General features: G+C 43.6%; 1 protein-coding gene across 1 annotated transcript; it reads right to left on the reverse strand.

Annotated features, from left to right (window-relative positions):
- Nucleotides 1-9,702: 9,702 nt before the first annotated feature.
- LOC129593190 (uncharacterized) lies at nucleotides 9,703-16,443 on the reverse strand. The gene is made up of 6 exons (XM_055489397.1): nucleotides 16,194-16,443; nucleotides 15,522-15,706; nucleotides 13,784-13,876; nucleotides 10,737-13,562; nucleotides 10,060-10,623; nucleotides 9,703-9,987 (listed from the first exon to the last, which is right to left on the reverse strand). The coding sequence occupies exons 1-6, from the start codon at nucleotides 16,441-16,443 to the stop codon at nucleotides 9,703-9,705; spliced, it is 4,203 nt and encodes a 1,400-aa protein (XP_055345372.1).
- Nucleotides 16,444-18,280: the final 1,837 nt, after the last annotated feature.

Raw genomic sequence — 18,280 nt, forward strand, 5'->3', positions numbered from 1 at the left:
CCCGGGCGGTCGGCATGGCAGTCTTGATGCGTTAGTTCTGATTGTAATTCTACCGCCAGTGTACGACACTGTACCTAGCACTGTGAAATGGCAGCACAATCCTGCCCTCTGCTGCTCTCTGCCTTCGATACTGAATACCGCTTGGGCAAGCAAAGCTATGGAGCCGCGCAGCTTTAAAGAAACATGCGAATTTTGAGTTTTGACCAGTCTCGGGCGATTGCAAGCTGTAATGATCAAATTGGTGATGTTGACCTTTGCGACGGCCTTATGTAGGCTACATCCTGATCCGGCCGATAATGTATTAGAAAAAGTGCGAGTGACCACTAATATTTGGTTCGGCGCCAATCGCTTTTGCAGCTGGATCATTCCCGCCGATTTCCCTATACCCACCACTGCGGCCACACGGGAAACGTGCAAGTCCGAATGTTGCACGCAGTGTAAAGGCGGCTCGGCGTGTTTATCAAGGCAGCAGAATCCACCGGCAGAGACAGAAACGGAATCTACCCTGCTGAGTGAGCAGTGTTGTACGCTGCCAGCTATGCAGAAACGCAGCTAAAGAATCTACCAGATTAAAGATCTGGTAGATGGAGAAAAACACCAGTAAAAACAGCACACAACCTAACAGCTACCCGACTGCGGGTGTACGGGGAGGCCACTCCTCCTCAAAATGGGGCCTCGATTGAAGGTTCCTCGGTGGTTCCTCGGTTTGCTTGTCTACAATTCCTAGTTTTCGTGGTCTAGGTCGAACGAGAGCAGGTACCGAGAAGTCGCTGGTTAAAAATTATTTCCATTTGCGTAATTTTTCTTTTTTTCAATGAATTCTTTGGTAAGTATATTTGATTCTTAATTAGGTTTATTATATGCCATAATTTTCCAAATATTTCGAATATGTTGACATGACATTGTACAGATATAAAACATAAGGAAAATCAAGCAATTATACGAGTACATGAGGGCTGCCAGAAAAATAACAGGAAAAGCTTACAGGATAAAGCCGAGAAACACTTCTATTCTCCTTCTAAATCTACTGTAATTACTGCTCATGCAAAATCGACGAATGCCGACTGGACGAACCACTCGTAGCTGCGGAGATCCGTGCGCAGCCAACAATCCAGCCGCGCCGGCCGACGATCGGCCACCCCGCTGACGGTGATGGTCAACGTGCTGGAGCAGAAGACTTCGGCAGCTCCTTCCGCTGATGCGTTGCCGTTAACGTTGCTTTGCAGCCGACCGGGGATGTGCGAGTGGACGGCAATGGGAGGCCGGTAGAAATCGGGAGCCGCCACGAACTGGCCGTCGTACTTCCAAATGAAGTGCGCGCTGGGCCCCAGCCGGCTGCAGTCGACGCGGCCGGTGCACGTCATGGAGAACTCCTCCAGCGGCGTGATCACAATAAAGATACAATTCCAACACATGACAATGCATTATTTTTATTATTATTATTATCGAACCAACAGTAGCCAAACTCTACTTGGGAGACTTTTAAGGCTAATGGAATTTATTTTTGGTATTTTGAAAATTTTATACTTTTTTGGTTTGATTTTATGAGATATTTACAGATGATATAGTATGATATATATCATATAGTATGACTATATCATATATGATATAGTATGATATAGTATGATATAAAGTATTGCAAAAAAGTGATTCGGAGTGCGCGAAAGCGAAAGTTTTAGTATATGTATCCCAGTTTTGACGCTAAGTACCGGGCCATTTTCCTTAACTTCCCACTGGTTCTACTGTATAGGCGAACGGATCGCTTGTTACTCGCTAAAGAATGACTGCATGCAGTGCATTTTGTACCTTCCTTTAATATTTGTACATGACATTACGACAAGAGCGAAGTATAGCTTTTTCGTTGTGCGCAACTTTAACGTCACACAGTCATTATTACAGCATGCAATGGTGTTAAAGAGCGTCGTTTACGGATTTGTGAATAAAATGGAGATTTATATAGTTATGGTATTCGAATATGTATCTGAAAAATCCTTCTCACAAGTTAGCCTCGTACTAAATTTGCGTAAGGCACACGGGATATAACATCTTGCTCGGTAGACGTCCGAGATAGCTCATTTTCTTTGCTTGAATACAATTTCTGTACCAACTATAATTGTATCCCCGATAAGGTCGTTATAAGTTGCCATTCCTGTATAAGTGCAAAATGAACATGGCGTTTATCAGAACAAACGAGAAACCTCACGAAACAAATTGCTTTAGCTAATCCGTTGTTTTCACCGCCTCGAGCCCGTGTATCGGTAAAATGTTTCAACAGGGGAGCTTTTGTTAACCCGATTTCAAGCGGATATGGGTCGTACAGGTATACCCGGCCGTACGTCCAACGACAGGGAAGCAGCCATCGGAATGCGGCAACATCCAGCATGAAATAATGCAATCGGATTGATTATCACGATTTCGTGCTGAGTGATGCCGGGCGATGGGTCAGTCTTCCGAATCGTGATAAGCGCTTCGCTTTCAGCAGTAGTAATTGGCTGGATGGATTCCACGAAAAATGCTAGCCGAAGCGGCCGCCCATGACCCACTCGGGCCATCATTATGAAATTCACTGACGCCATAATGGAACGCTATTACGCCGCCATCCAGTAATAATTTGCTCCTCATCTTCCGGCAAAGATATCCCCCGATCAGGTCAGTAGCCTGTCGACCCGAGCTCGGAGCCAGAGGGTACTGGCCTAACCCGGGGATGTCGAGGATTTCCCGTTGAAACGGATTAACACGAATACTGTACACGATGGATCTGTTGTGGCGGCGGCTGCCGGTTCGGCTTTGGAATAACTTTCATCCACACCCCAAATCGAGTGAAATAAAGACCGACATCAGAATGTGTAGCTTTGCGATCTACAGTGTACCGTGAACACTGCGTTGCTGTGGCTGAACGCACGAACGCGGATGTTGAAAACATGCAATTTGGTATTCATGTATGGTGGATTGCTCGCAAGGTGCAAACGCGATGTGCAAACATCAAGACAACATAATGTAACTTTACAATCTAATGCGTCCGTTTATTTTCAAGTCAACGCAAGGCCGCTAAGCGATAGCATGGCGCCGGTGTAATGGAAATGCAAAGAGTACTAGTAAAGCCGCGATATCGTGCAGTACTGTGTAATTTATTGGCTTTGCATGCGCAGTTTCTAAGACTGTGTGTAGTAGTGCTCGACTTTGAACTTGAATTTGGTCAAAGCCGCTTTTGTTCATGGGAAACTTCACCCGAAGAGTTTTCTGGGCATTTGTTTATCATTTGTCAGGAATCTACAGATACGTATATGCAAACTTTTCGTGTAATTACTTGATGGCCTGTAATTCGATTTGCTTTCCTGATTGCTGCTGTTGGTGCAGGTTGCTGATACAGCAGTAATTTGTCTTCATATTATGCGTAATGCAGTGCAACCGGATACATAAATACAGTGGCGATTAAGCCGAAAGTGTATTCATTTTCCGGAAGTATGTACTCAAGGGTGGGGAATGTTTTGATCTTGGGGGTCCTGGATCTTGGATCTTGGGTATTATAACCTTGTCCGGGCCCGTTATCCTATACAAACGATGTTGGACTATCTGCTTCCTAGTAAGCTTCGCCGAATTCGACGGTGTTTGACATTATTAAAAAGATGACATAATTCTAACAGGTCATGGTGTTGTCAGAAGTTGCAAAACTCTGTTTAGTTTACAACCAAAGGCGTTTAATTCGAACCCTGAGAACATTTCCTTACAGAAGCTTATCATACTTCGACAAATCACATGTTCCGGCTAGGTGAAAATGCGACAGAAGATGTTTTGCTTCTTTTGGCTTAGGATCACTACAGCGTGTCAACAGACGACTACGGTGACTACAAGATAAAATCATTATACTATATTTAAAGACAAGGCCGACATTTAAAGTCAACGCCGACAAGAAATTTAAAGACAAGGCCGTCTTTTGCACGGCCTTGTCTTTAAATTTTCTCCTCCCGGTTATCTTCCCTCTTCGGCTAGTTTCACCTGGTTCTAGGGGTGGAGTGGTAGCGTGACAGCGTGCCGCAAGCTAGTTTGTGTGGTTCTATGGTGGTTCTATGGGTTCGGAACCAGTGAACCACCAATGTCCTAACTTGGACATTCCCTCATACAACACGCGCACGTATACCTATACTAAACACACACATAAGCCATATATTTTTATACACGAGTACATATATGTTTTTATTGTATATATACTTTTTCTACATCTATGTTTTCCATATCTGTATACGTATATACTCGTATATTTGGATATAAATTTTTTATATGTAAAAAAATACGACGTACATGAATATATGAAGAACGAGACCGAGACCAGTCTCGCATCTAAACATAATTTTTTCCGATGTTTTGTCTTTAGATATCTACGTACACGTAGATACATTTCTTATAGGTGTTTTACCTATGCATCTACATATGTACATCCCGATCGAGACCTATGTTTTTCCGACGCTTATTTTGCATTCATCCACTATTTTTATTTATATAATTTTTATTAGGCAATACGAAATTTGTATTTATTGAACATGAACGCGCTGTCAACCGTAAGTTCGCCGTACGGGGAACAAGCCTAGTTTTTGCACTTTGTCGGTCGTGGCTGTTCTGAAAATGGCTAATGACGAAGACCATCGAGGAGCGGTGTAAAAAGGCGGAAGGGGCGGCAATTTCGTGCTCAGCCATAATCACAATCATAATCGCATTATGTGCTGCCTACAGAGTGCAACTACAATACCAACAGTCCGGTGTGTGTTGCAATGGGCGGCCGCATTAAGTGATAGACAGAGCTGTATTAAGTGTTCACTCGCAGCTGTTGAGCCCGAGCGAAAAAAACTGATCGGCTGACTGAAATATATATTTAACGTGTCAGTTTCAAGGCTTCGTCGTGGCGGGAATGGATCAGTGGCAAGAGCGGCCACAGCGCCGGGGAAGTCACTCATTACTGGCCGCTGCTACTCTGTATCTGTGCCAGCGATTGCAATCTGACCGCCGATTGCCAGCGGATGTTGGCGATCGGGTGGCGGTAAATGTTAATCCAGCGCGCACAACGGAAGAGACAACGCGATGAGGCCATCATCCGCTGCACGGCTTGCACCGCCCGGAGTAGCACAGCGGACGATGAAAGCAAACACGGCAGTTTATTTGAGTGAGTTGAAGTGGCCGTAGCGTCATTTCTATATCGGCTGAATTTTCTACATGTTGTCGTTCTTTCTGCAGTGTTCGATTGACGCGGAGTATCGCCTAAACCGGTCTCTCGTTTTCACAGCAGCATAAGCAGCCGGAAGTGGAGACTTTATCTCTGTTAGCATATCGCCAGTGTGTATAATAATTATATTTGTGCTGATGCTTCGGGCCAGCGTTGAATGTATTGACATTGCCGCGGGAATGTTTATTTAAACGTGATAAACACTTTGGAATAGCGACAGTGCGGAGTATCTTCGGTAATAATTTTCTGTCCTGCATTGTTATTGAACGAAGCTGGATTTCCTGCGCAGCCACCTGTTTACTGAGCGCCCGCGCCGCACCGGCACCGCGCAGCTGTAGCTGGGAGGCGAGTCCAGCATCGCCGCCATCGGACGCCAGCTCCTCGAAGTCGGGCTCTGCTGGCTTTAATTTTCTGCGACTTATTTTTCTAATAGAAGTTCCAGCCGTTTCTGAAGTGCAGTAATGTCTGCTCTGGCTTCACGCTCCGCGAATGTGGTCTTTTACTTTAATTTTTAATACTTGGTTCAGGCCATAAGGCATACCGTCAACTGGAAATTTTATTGTAGTTGTGTTGGGCGGGGGCCCAACACAACTAAAATAAAATGTCCAGTTGACGGAATCCCTCCGCCGTCAGTGACGTGGAAGAAGGACGGATGCATCGTCAACATGGTAAGTCTGTCTCGCGCATTGAAATTATGACAATAACTCTGGTGTGCTCATAGAGCAACTGATTTATTAATACCACTAATAATTAAGGACAATGGCCCGGGACATAGCGTCAAAAATGGGATACATACACTAAAACGTTCGCTTTCGCGCATTCCGAATCACTTTTTTTAAAATACTTTATATCATACTAAAGCTAAATGATTTGTATACATTGTTCTGAAAACCGTTTGCGCGCGCAATATCCGGTTGTCGAGATATCACGCTAAGTGCACTTTACGAGTGTCCAGAAATCAGAAGTGTAATGGCACATATACTGGAATCGGAAACAGCGCAACTTCGACATTTATTACAGAAGTGGAGAACGCTGGCTCTTCTTCTCATCAGTACGCAATGAGTTTTCGATTAATTAATTTTCAATAATTATTCTTGAAAATTAATATGCAGATTAATTAAAAGATAGCGTGTGATCGTGAATGAGATCGCATTATCGAAAGCGATCCCACGGCGTGTCATTTGCTCTAGCATTGCATTTGCTGGTTTTATAACTTCCGAGTCCGTAAATCTGCCTACTATTACGATAATGCACGACTAGGAATCGCGAACGCCATCGTGAATTTCAAGACTCACTCTTAATAGTAAATTTACCGTTCATGCTCGTCCGTAGAAACAGGCCCTGATGTAATTTATTTTTTCGTTTACGTTTTGCATTTAGGTAAATACAATTTATCCGACCCCTTCCGATTAGTCATCGGGAATGCGACGCTAAACGATGCGGGTATCTACGGATGCATCGCAGAAACTTCTGAAGGAATTGACAGACAACATGCTTATCTGCTGGTCCAGCCAGGTAAAGTTATAAGTTTTACTGTTTTTGCGGCCCGAGCTGTCATTGTAGCAAGAAAACAAGCATTCTGGCTAATAACGCTATATTATGCAAGCAGGGGTCAGTGGGCACTTATATGAGACACAGTATGCACTGCACGACTGAGTGCACGTTTATCAGCGCGCGTTTATATGAGACAAAACGAAGTACTTTTCATTTACATTTTTTGAAAGTGACGGCATCGGCATTTCAACACGCAGCGCATCCGTCGCTGTCGGTCGTGCTATTACGACGGTTTTTATTGTGTGCTCAGCGATTTTCTCCTGTATAGAAACTGGACAATAAAAATACAGTCTTTAAGGCCTATTTTGACTCGGGCTTAAGATCGTCACATCCCGCGAAACTGAGCTATTTCCGCGAGTATAGATGCATTCATACTCGTATCTCCGTCACAGTTACCGTCACTGACCGTGAGGTGTGAAGTATAACCACACACACATCACCTTTCCGTAAGTTAGTTTCATCAAGGTTACGTTCGTCGAAATCTGGCCTTTCGTCAAATTTTGGAAATAGAACTAGTTCTATTTTTTAAACTTCACGATCGTGACGTTCTGCATGTTTACCGTATATAAGCACACAAAACACTGCGTAGGTTATTGTTAGCGCACTTTCTGGCACAAATGTACTTTATTGCCTACAAAAACTTGAAAGACTGCTTTCTAAAATTATTAATAATAATTTCCATTTCGCGTGCAGCTGCACATTGATTTTTTCAACATCCTAATTCTGGGACACACGCACGGATGAAACGTCGATCTACAGAGTTCCCGTGGCATGTTTTACGCAAGAGAAAAAAATCGTGGCATGTTTTCCATGATTAACTGTACGAGATTAACTCGTACTGTGCTTGTTAGAGATACAAAACTAGCTTCGCCGTTTCTTTAGCCAACATCTCTTCCTACACCAATCGACACTTATTTTTTCACTTTTGCTTAAAAAACGCCTGAATCAGTGTAGTTTGTGGCAACGACTTTCGTCTTCTACAAAGAAATAAAAAAAAATAATTATATTATTTTTCGTTGAATTTCTACCGAATCTGGCAGGAAAATCGTGCGTCGGCTTCGCGCGAAAACCCAACTTTTCTCCTAATTCTGCTTTGATATTAGCATCGGATTCGGTTTTGGAACTTTTGCTAGCTTGAAATAATTTGATCAGACTCGAAATCATTCCATACTAGTAGACCCCGCGCAAACTGCGCTGATAATTGCAAAACCTCCTGCGCTTGATTAAAACAGTACTCCTAACCCTGTAATCCAGAAAAGCAAACAGTTTTAAAGAACTGCTGGATTTAATTTAGTGCAACTTATATTTCTTATAAAAGTTCCAGTGGTTTCCGAAGTACAGTAATGTCTGCTTGGCTACTCTGGCTCGCGCTCCGCGCGCGCGAATGTGGCCTTTTACTTTAATTCTCAATACTTGGTTCAGGCCATAAGGCTACCTGCACTGCTTTTGACCCGGCATCTTTCATTAAAAATTTTTTTTTGTGTCTAGGAAAATCTTGTTGCAGACCCTCCCTCCTGAGGCGCACCTGGGGGCACCCCCCAGGGGTTTCGGTGGGAGTGTGTAGATTTTAGCCTAGGTTTTTCTAAGTAACTTTTTATTTCATAGTTTAAGCTAACACTTATTTTGACTTTTAAGATGACAAGTGAGTTCTCAGGTGCTTTAAAAACTGAAATAAAACATAGTTGTCGCGCTGGTCTCATACGGGCCAAGGCGGAAGTAAAACAATACCGTAGGTTATATTGTATAGAATAGCCGAAAGGTTACATCCTGGTAGAAATTACATGACGAATTGCATGACCTTGCCTATTATGTAGAATCACATAACATGATTACTCATGTTACCTTAGCTAGTGATAGATTTTACTATTTGGCCTCTGCCAGGATATCGTGTATGCATCTTTTATGATGATGTTGCACATAGTCATATACAGAATAGTAATACAATATACCTAGTGCAGCATTTGACGTAAACGGATAGGCACTGTTGCGCTGCACTGTAATACATTTTGCTTGTTGCCAATAAATGACAAACTGACAAACTGACAAAATGAAATGACAAAATGACATCCTGCCCGGAAAGCGTACCGATCGTTAAACACATGTGGGGCATGACATACCTGCTTTTAACGATCGATGCGCATTCCGGTCTCTCATAACAGACTTGCAAGGTAGGGCTGATTTTTGATTTAAAATCAGTCTTACCTTGCGTGGGCGGCTTCTCCTAAATGACATCTTATTTAACAGATTCACAGCTTGACGTCATTGGATACCAGTAGTAAGGCAATAGGTCTGGCAGGGACACGTGATTGGTCAGACACGCCCCCTTCTCTGATTGGTCAGACACGCCCCCTTCTCTGATTGGTCAGACACGCCCCCTTCTCTGATTGGTCAGACACACCCCTTCTCTGATTGGTCAGACACGCCCCCTTCTCTGATTGGTCAGACACGCCCCCTTCTCTGATTGGTCAGACATGCCCCCTTCTCTGATTGATTGACTCCGCCCTTTAAGCCGAGACTGAGCCGAGAGTGCATCATTGAATCAGGCCAATTATTTACGGTAATCACATTTTTTGTTATCCAAATAACAACCAGCGAAATTTCCCCAGGAGTTTTCCAATGGTACCGAAAAGTTTCGCTTAAGCGTCCAATATAAAATGTTTTCTGAAAAACAGTTTACCAAGACGACAAAGTCATAGGCCGTGTTGATCAATACTCACAACCACACCAACATGAAAACGAAGTTTCTTGCTAGTGAGTTGCGAGGATTGGGCTGTTTTAGCCTCTTTTCGTAACAACAGTTGCTAACAAAAAAAAAGATGTTTATTTTTATAGATAAAGCCTGCGGATGAAACAGTAAGAAACATTAAAACAGTTCGCGGCTGTTAACTTGCTACTCCAATAATAAAAGTTGTATGTGAATAAAGCAATTTTGCTTATTGCTTAGTACCAAAAGGTAGCGTTGTGAAGTCGGGAAGCAACATACGCTTGTCATAAACCATTCTCAACTTCTTAAACAAACAAACGGTATTAATTTCTTGTGTTTTGCCATTCCGTTTGATGAATTCAGGATAAATAATTTGAACATGGGATTCTGTTCCGTCCAACAGGCGCTTCAGTTGGTCGAAGTCCAAGGTCTGTCCGGTCCGGGCGAAGGTCTTGGTGATTTCATTAAAATCCAGAATATCTTCCGTGTACCCGTTTTGGGTAAGGCCTTTTGCCTAAGGACAATGAATAATATATATTTATATATATATAGATTGTACATACATAATTACTTTACGTTTACCTACCTTTAACTCGATCCGACCAGTGTCAGTCTCGTAGCTGTACACCTTTAGGCCGCACGACACGAACTTCACGATGTGGCTCTCCCCGGACTGCAACTGGTTGTCCCAGTCGCCCAGGATACTGCCCGTCTCCGGCACCCAGTCCCCAGGGCGAGTGAGAAAGACGACCGAATCAGTATCATAGTACAGGAGGCGATCGCCCAGCTTTTCCATCATGTCCAGTAGGATTAGGCGAGCATTGGCGGTGGTGAAGGCGGCCAGGGCAACGTTTGTAGCGCTACTACCTTCGTTGTAGTCTTCTCCCTTCGAATACGTCACCATGAGACAGTCCTCGTTGATGGCAAAAACATCATGAATTTCAACGGCCTTGGAACGGATCATGTCCAAATAATCCTTGGTTTTGTAGACGAACTTGGTCATAGTCATATCATCCCGCTGTCCTTGCTTGCCCCACAAATAGTTTAGACAGTTCTTGGCCACATTACGGCGCCCAGCATCGTAGATCATGGCTTCCGAATCAAGGTCAATCCCCTCACGCTCTTTGACCTGGCGGATGAAGTCATCTTTCTGTTGGGAGTTTTACACCAGCTAGGCCATCCCCTGGCCTCCATCTTGATTTTCAGAAACTTGTTGATGTACGCAGCATAAACACCGGCTACCAAGGTATCCCAGTGCCATACCTCGCACACTTCCTGCACGGTGTATCCCCTATCGATGGCGTGATGGAGCTCCGGGGTGGTCCATACACCTTCGAGGCAGCGGTCAGCGTCGCAATGCTGGCAATAGTAGTTACTTTTGGTGTCCGCACAGGTCCGACAAAGCGTAAATACCAGCTTCTTGTTGATAGTAGCAGGGAGAACAGGGTACAAACACTGCGCCGGGGGTAGTACCTTACAGGAAACCAAGCCATAATATTCCTTCACGTCCTTAAAATTCGACAAAACAATGGCGGGGTGACCGATGGGGTAGGTCTTGGTCTTATTAACGAAAGGGTACAGGCTAACAACGTCGAAGTGCATAATCATTTCCCCCGGCTTCACTGCGTAGTACAAGCGACTGGCATTGGTACGCCCGCCTTTAAAGGCGTCCCGGGGATTCAGGGGTTCGCGAAGGTTTTGGCCAGACAGGAAAGTAGCGATATCGGCTTCCTGACGCTCGCTCTTCCAATCGCACTCCCACTTGGTAACTACTGTATACTTCTCATCCTCCAGGTATCGTACACGGTCCAGGTATTCCTCGTACACCTCACTCATCTTTTTACGAGAGAATGGTGACCGATCATCTTGTTCGGTGCATTCGGGGTGCCCGTGGAATACACAACCGTTGTACTCGTAAACTGTACGAGTACTAGCATCCAAACCGTCCACAAAGTACGGTCCGATGTGGACTTCCTTGCCGTTTCGTCCGTGCTGAATACGCCCACTCAGGTCTCGATTCAGCAACTCCAACCATTGCGTGGCTTGAACGCTGGTGCGTCGGTTGCGGTGAGGTCCATGGGAGGACAATACAGCCAACTTTTCGGGTGCCAGATGGAACGTGCGATAATACTTATTGCAGGCGGATGACATAGTGATACTGTCCAGCGGGTTCAGATTAGTCAGAGCGACAAAGTCATCAACGAACTTCAAGGCACAACGTCGGAGCACAGTGACGTCGTTCGAGCAATAGGTCATGATTTCATCGCGGAAGTCGAACTGTCCACCCGCAGCAGCTTTTGCTTCTGCGTGCCACTTTAAAAATTCCTCTTTCTCTTTCTTCTTCAGGCCGTCAAAAACGTACATTTCCGGTTCGGGCCAAGGCAGCACTTTATCCCAGTTTTCAGGTCTATTGAAGTGGTGAGGGAAGTCGCCTTTCTTGACCTCCACTTCCAAACCAACCGCTTTCGGCAAACTGCTGAGTTTCATCGGCATGAAATTTAACGTGTCACGGGAACACATATGCAAGGATCGATAGCGCAGCTCCAGAAGCTGGGTTCCCCTCTTGATAACTTCCACACCGCGCAGTTTATTATCCAAAAGGTGTTTCAAAAGGAAATGACCGTCATATCCCCGGAAGTTATGAGCAATAATCGTGTAGTGATTGTGTTGCTCCGAAAAAAGCCATTCCCCAAACATCTGCCCGACATCCTTGGTCATTGGTTGACCGTCCGCCGGAAATCGAAATTCCGTACCGTCTTCGTACTGAGCCACAACACAACTTGGAGTATGTCCATTGACCGGATCGTTGTACGTCTCATAATCGAAGAAAATGCATCGCTTTGGTCGCTCTGGTTGATCCGGTGATGGTGGTAATGGTTTTGGAAAGGTTTTGATGTAACACTTATGCGTGGCCTGCTGGACCCACTCGCGGCAAACCGTGCAAAACATCTCCCCACACTTGTGCTTTTCATTTGGGCGGCGTGTTAAGTTCACAAAGCGGCGGCAGTCTTTACAGTAAAAAATCTGGGAGCAATAGGTTTTTCCATTGCGGCGATCAGCCGTGTGGATGTTAAAGCATTCCTGGTTGTTGAAGGTACGCCTGCAGTCGCCACAGTAAACAACGGACCCCTCGACGCAGTCATTTACTGACCGATAACAAAAGCGACAGTTTCCACCGCATCGGTGCCGCTCCTTGTGGCTGTACGGCTTATCACACTCTGAGCAGAAGTATGATGAGTTGAAAATACCGGTGACAGTAGTTACGAGGTCAAAGTGATTCTTCTCCAACAAGACAAACATTTCTTTCATATCCTTTGTTTTTTTCTCTGGTACGCGGGCGATAATGGTATTGCCGTGATCCGCCGAAATAACTTTAACTTGGAATTCGGGAAAGCATTCTTCCTGGATGGCACTCAGGTCGTTAAGGTCATAACACCGTCCCAACGGTAAATCAGTCAGCTGGATGATCTCTCGGGCATGGCCTGTCAGCTTAGTGACTCCATCCTTGCTGTACAGGTGCTTCCACTGGCTTTTGTACGTTTCTTTAACATCGTGGGTCAGACGGTACTTGCCCAAGAACAATGCAGCTGGGAGGCAATAGTTGTTATCCACGCGAACAGTAACTATAGACTTGCTGAAACGTTTTGCGTCCCGCGCCACGTGACGATGTAGAAATCTCCAGTTCCCCCCGCTTGGTATGATAGTGCGAAAAATGCGGATCGAGCAGGTATCGTCCAGCACCATCCGCCCGGAGTTGGCCTTGGTACAGACAGCAACAAGGTCGTCGACACTGAAGTCCGACAATTTTCGCATAGACAAGTAAATTGGGAATTCCAGCGACGCACAGCTAATGGAAATGGTAACACGATCCGGCGGTTGAAACTGAGTCACGCATAGATTCAATATGGATTCCAGCAGCAAAGGCAGAAGCAAGACAGTTTCTTCCTGGGAATAAATACGCGGCAGTGTGGCGATTTCCACACGGTACTCGTACTCGGTGCTGTTGAATTTCTTGAATTGGCGCTCTTTGTTCTCAGTCAGGCTGAATAGAGCTGAGAAATCCGGAATATCGCTAATTTCTTCAAGCGTCTACAGATATATAATATGTATTACAAGAAGAACGACTTATTAATTGCGAAAGAAAAATACTAGAACAATTAAAATAATAGTGAGCTGCATATTACTTAAATTTTTTTATAATTGTTGTACAAAACCGACTTGTTTGTTTTGCGAAAACAACTAATTGTAACAAAATAATTTTTCGGCTTTATTGAGCAAACGTCGTTTAATTTAATGTTTTGTTAGCTTACCAGTGGCTTTCCCGAAACTACGTCTGGAATATCAATGTCCATGGCTCCATCCGTCGCTTTCCCCGCGCCTCCCTGATCAGCGTTCCTTAACACCTATATCGTTGAAACTTGGTAAGTTCTCAGTATTTTGTGTTATTCAAGTAATGTTTTAACTGACACAGATGTCTATACACAAGATGGTGCTCAACTAAACAACTTTTATTTTAATTAGGTCAAAAGTCTGACTGGTGTGGAAGACTATTGTTCTAACTAGGACAGATCCGTATTCACAATAATACCGTGTCCATCAAAACAAACCATTGTTCTAAGTAGGTCAAAAGACTGACTGGCGTCGAAGACTATTGCTCTAACTAGGACAGATCCGTATTCACAATACAGTATCGCCCATAACAAACTATTGTTCTAAGTAGGTCAAAAGACTGACTGGCGTCGAAGACTATTGCTCTAACTAGGACAGATCCGTATTCACAATAATACCGTGTCCATCAAAACAAACCATTGTTCTAAGTAGGTCAAAAGACTGACTGGCGTCGAAGACTATTGCTCTAACTAGGACAGATCCGTATTCACAAAACAGTATCGCCCATAACAAACTATTGTTCTAAGTAGGTCAAAAGACTGACTGGCGTCGAAGACTATTGCTCTAACTAGGACAGATCCGTATTCACAATAATACCGTGTCCATCAAAACAAACCATTGTTCTAAGTAGGTCAAAAGACTGACTGGCGTCGAAGACTATTGCTCTAACTAGGACAGATCCGTATTCACAATAATACCGTGTCCATCAAAACAAACCATTGTTCTAAGTAGGTCAAAGACTGACTGGCGTCGAAGACTATTGCTCTAACTAGGACAGATCCGTATTCACAAAACAGTATCGCCCATAACAAACTATTGTTCTAAGTAGGTCAAAAGACTGACTGGCGTCGAAGACTATTGCTCTAACTAGGACAGATCCGTATTCACAATAATACCGTGTCCATCAAAACAAACCATTGTTCTAAGTAGGTCAAAAGACTGACTGGCGTCGAAGACTATTGCTCTAACTAGGACAGATCCGTATTCACAATACAGTATCGCCCATAACAAACTATTGTTCTAAGTAGGTCGAATGACTGACTGGCATCGATGATTACTGTTATCAATAGATGAATCAGTATTCTTGGTATCGGCCACAACAGATTATACTATTCTGGAAAGGTCAGTCACGTATAAAGCGAAAGACTGCTGATTATTAAAAACAATAGCTTGATAGTTAATTATTTACCAGGAGGCAGTGTATCAGCTTACTGATATTTATATATGTTATTATTATTTTGAACTTTTTTTTTGCATTTGTTTTCAGCAAATGCTTGTTCCAAGTGGAAAAATGTAAATCATTATCGAATTTGCAAATAATTTAAATAATTTAACTATCTTAAATATTTAGCAAGCTACAGTCTACCAGAAGGTTTTTATTCCAACATTCTAAATGTATCGAACGACCGCCTTTTTTTTGTCGATGATTATAATTTTATTCGAAGTCTTTATCGCATAGACAACCGCTGACTGGTGGTAAAAAATGGTTTCCTCCTAGTTTTTATTTGTCAAAAAATCTTTACTTTGAAATAGAGGTATTAAAATTTAGAGTAGTTATTAGTTACGATGGTTTCAGAAAAAAGAAATCCAGATAAGCCAGTGTTGAAATTTAAACTATTTTTTAACAAAAAACTATTCTTATCTTCAAGGGTCACTCACCCAGTCATCCCAATCACCAGTCGCAAGTATGGCATCGGTATCCTGACGATCCACATCGGTGATAACGTACGGTGGCGATGGTGGCAGATTCCATGACCCTTCGTCGAAAATAGCATCAGTGTCCATACGATCAACATCCGTAAGCTGATAGTCGTCCATGATGAGCGTCCAAAAATAAGCTTCAACTGCAAGTCAGCCTCAGCGACACACGGCTTTTAAATAATTTTGATCGCCAGCTGGACTGGCGATTGACCTAGTTTGTGTCTAGTCTCATTCAGCTGGACTGGCGATTGACCTAGTTTGTGTCTAGTCTCATTCAGCTGGACTGGCGATTGACCTAGTTTGTGTCTGGTCTCATGTATTGAAACTGTCGATAACCACCTACTATTCGTGGCTATTGCTCGCCACACATGTTTAAACATGTACGCATTTTACCCCCTTTCTTTTGTTAATTTTTCCCCACCCCTTTCTCTTTATTGGTTGTTTCATAGCATTTAATTTAACAAATAAAAATTGTATTCCACTCCCAGACACGAGTGCGACAAATAGGACAATGATACATACGCGTGGAACATGCATCGCAACAGGCTGCATGACCACAAGGTTGAAAAGCACATTTTATATCAGCATTCAAACAAAAAGTACACTGCGGCTTTTCTGAAGTCTCTTTACGCTCAGCGTAGACGACAGCCGCCGCGGTGGCCACTTGTTCCGATTTGGCAACGGCTTTGGCGATGACTTCCTCGGCATAGTTTAAACCTTTCTCCTGTTTTACGAAGCTGCAGTTGTACAGCCCAATACCATGACGTGCGTGTTCTTCCCATGGAATATCCTCCACCTGCCAGTTTTCCAGAGAAATGTTACAAGAAAAACACTGGACCCGATCCTTTGGTCCAGTAAAAAAGAAGCCCGCTTCGGCCATTTCTCGCGGTTGTTGCTTGTATGTCCAGTTGTAAAATGTAGCGAATCTTGCTTTAACATCCGCCATCGGGGAGTATGACAAACATCCTACTCTGGGGCAAGCGGTTGATTCTATGTCGTGTCGCAGTACAAGGTTGTCATCCCCTTCCCAGTCACGCGCAGTCCACGCACAATTTGCACAACCGACTTCATCGGGAAACTGCTTAAAGAACAGTCCGGCAAGTACCAGCCTGGATGGAGCCGTCAAAGGCCATGGCCAACTGACAAAAGAACGAACACGGTTTTCAACAATTGTCATATCTGGTCGCGCCATTTTGGTGGAATGAAGTTTATTGCACGCTTCGCGAACGTTAAGTACTGTCGCCATCGCCAGTTGGTACTGGCGGTGAGTCATCACTCATCATTACATCTAGTACATTCTTTGTAAGCTGGGTGGATTCCGTTATTCGCGTAACGTTGGGTTTAGCGAAGTGACCACATATTTCTAAAATATTAAAAATCAATAATAATATAGTGATGAAAATTCCAAAAATAATGGAAATTATCTCTTTGATTGTAGGTTTATCCATGATTTATTAGTGATTTCATGAATTCGTTGTCTCTCAGTTTTGTGCTCATGCGGAAGAATTTATTGATAAATTTACATACAAATTTGTCATTCACCTCTTTATGCTTGGTGAATGCCGACATCAGGTCTTTATAAGAAAAACCGTAACACCGCAATAATACGAAAAACATGCAGTACTGCCCGCATACGGTACTGTCAATGTTCTGCCTTGTAGTATTGGACATAATGAGGTAATCATCGCCCATCCATTCTGCAATATCCGACGAATAATCCGCAGGGTTTCGACCATACGAATCAAACGCTTCTAGTGTGTCTCGACGAACGCAGAAGAAAGCCACCCAGTGCTCCCCGGGACTCCCCGTTTTTTGTGTGTTTACTATATATGCACCAGGATATTGTTTTTCTGGTATGTTATCACTAGAAAAAACCCCGACAAAAATGTCGCGAATTTTGGGATCTGAAAAAAGGGATTTTTCAATTTCTAAATTATTCATGGCGCAAAATCAAAGAGTACCTGTCTGTTATTGTTTATTTCAATAATATTATCGTAAACCAGCATTGCAATGCATACAGCTGCTTCTGGTAATGGCTTGGCAAAACGCATGCTCATATTTAAATTACCTTGCCGTATGAGCGACAGAGCCCCACGCCCTGTATGACCTCTCGTAAAATCAAAGCCATAAATACAGAATCCGCCTAAATTATAATCAGATCTATCAAACGGCAGCTCACCAAAACCTTCGTGAAGGCGCTCCAGTGTATCAAAAAGACCTTCGTACGGCTCTATACTTGCCCCGTTTTCATAATCCATATTATATCCCCGAGTTGGAAATATTTGCCCGTCTATTTCTGCATGCAAATACGCCAAACTAAAATGATTGAAGACAAACGGGGTTGAAGTATATTCTCCATTGAACGCCCTACTCGGGATCATAGCAAAGAACATAACCTTGGGTAATTGACCAATAACAAGATTAGGCCAAGTATGTTGTTGCTGTCCGGCAAACAGAGTAGTTTGCCGCATGGCAACACGTTCAATGTGGTACTTTGCATTTGTCGAAACTAGCTGCTTAGTTAAAGCCCCTAGAAAATCGGGCGACGGCTCGTATTTTCTAATTTTTAAACGAGGATTTTTGATAATGACAGATTTTGGTTTTGATAAATCGCTGTCCGTCATAAAGACCAGACTATTTTTATTACGTACTAATTTAATACTCAACTCGACACCCAGTATCAGGGGTTTGTCCTGTTGAAACAGATCACAATGCAG

This window comes from Paramacrobiotus metropolitanus, unplaced genomic scaffold (assembly GCF_019649055.1).
Source record: "Paramacrobiotus metropolitanus isolate TYO unplaced genomic scaffold, Prichtersi_v1.0 Parri_scaffold0000060, whole genome shotgun sequence".
In the NCBI taxonomy this organism is placed as follows: Eukaryota; Metazoa; Tardigrada; class Eutardigrada; order Parachela; family Macrobiotidae; genus Paramacrobiotus; species Paramacrobiotus metropolitanus.

Bases quoted from the DNA above. Each gene is read 5' to 3' on its own strand.
- LOC129593190 (XM_055489397.1), bottom strand. From the start codon at position 16,443: ATGGCCGAAGCGGGCTTCTTTTTTACTGGACCAAAGGATCGGGTCCAG. The intron at 15,707-16,193 runs GTAAAGAGACTT...GCTGACTTGCAG, and splicing joins GGCTGTCGTCTACGCTGAGC to TTGAAGCTTATTTTTGGACG. The intron at 10,624-10,736 runs GTATGGCACTGG...AACTCCCAACAG, and splicing joins CCGTGCAGGAAGTGTGCGAG to AAAGATGACTTCATCCGCCA.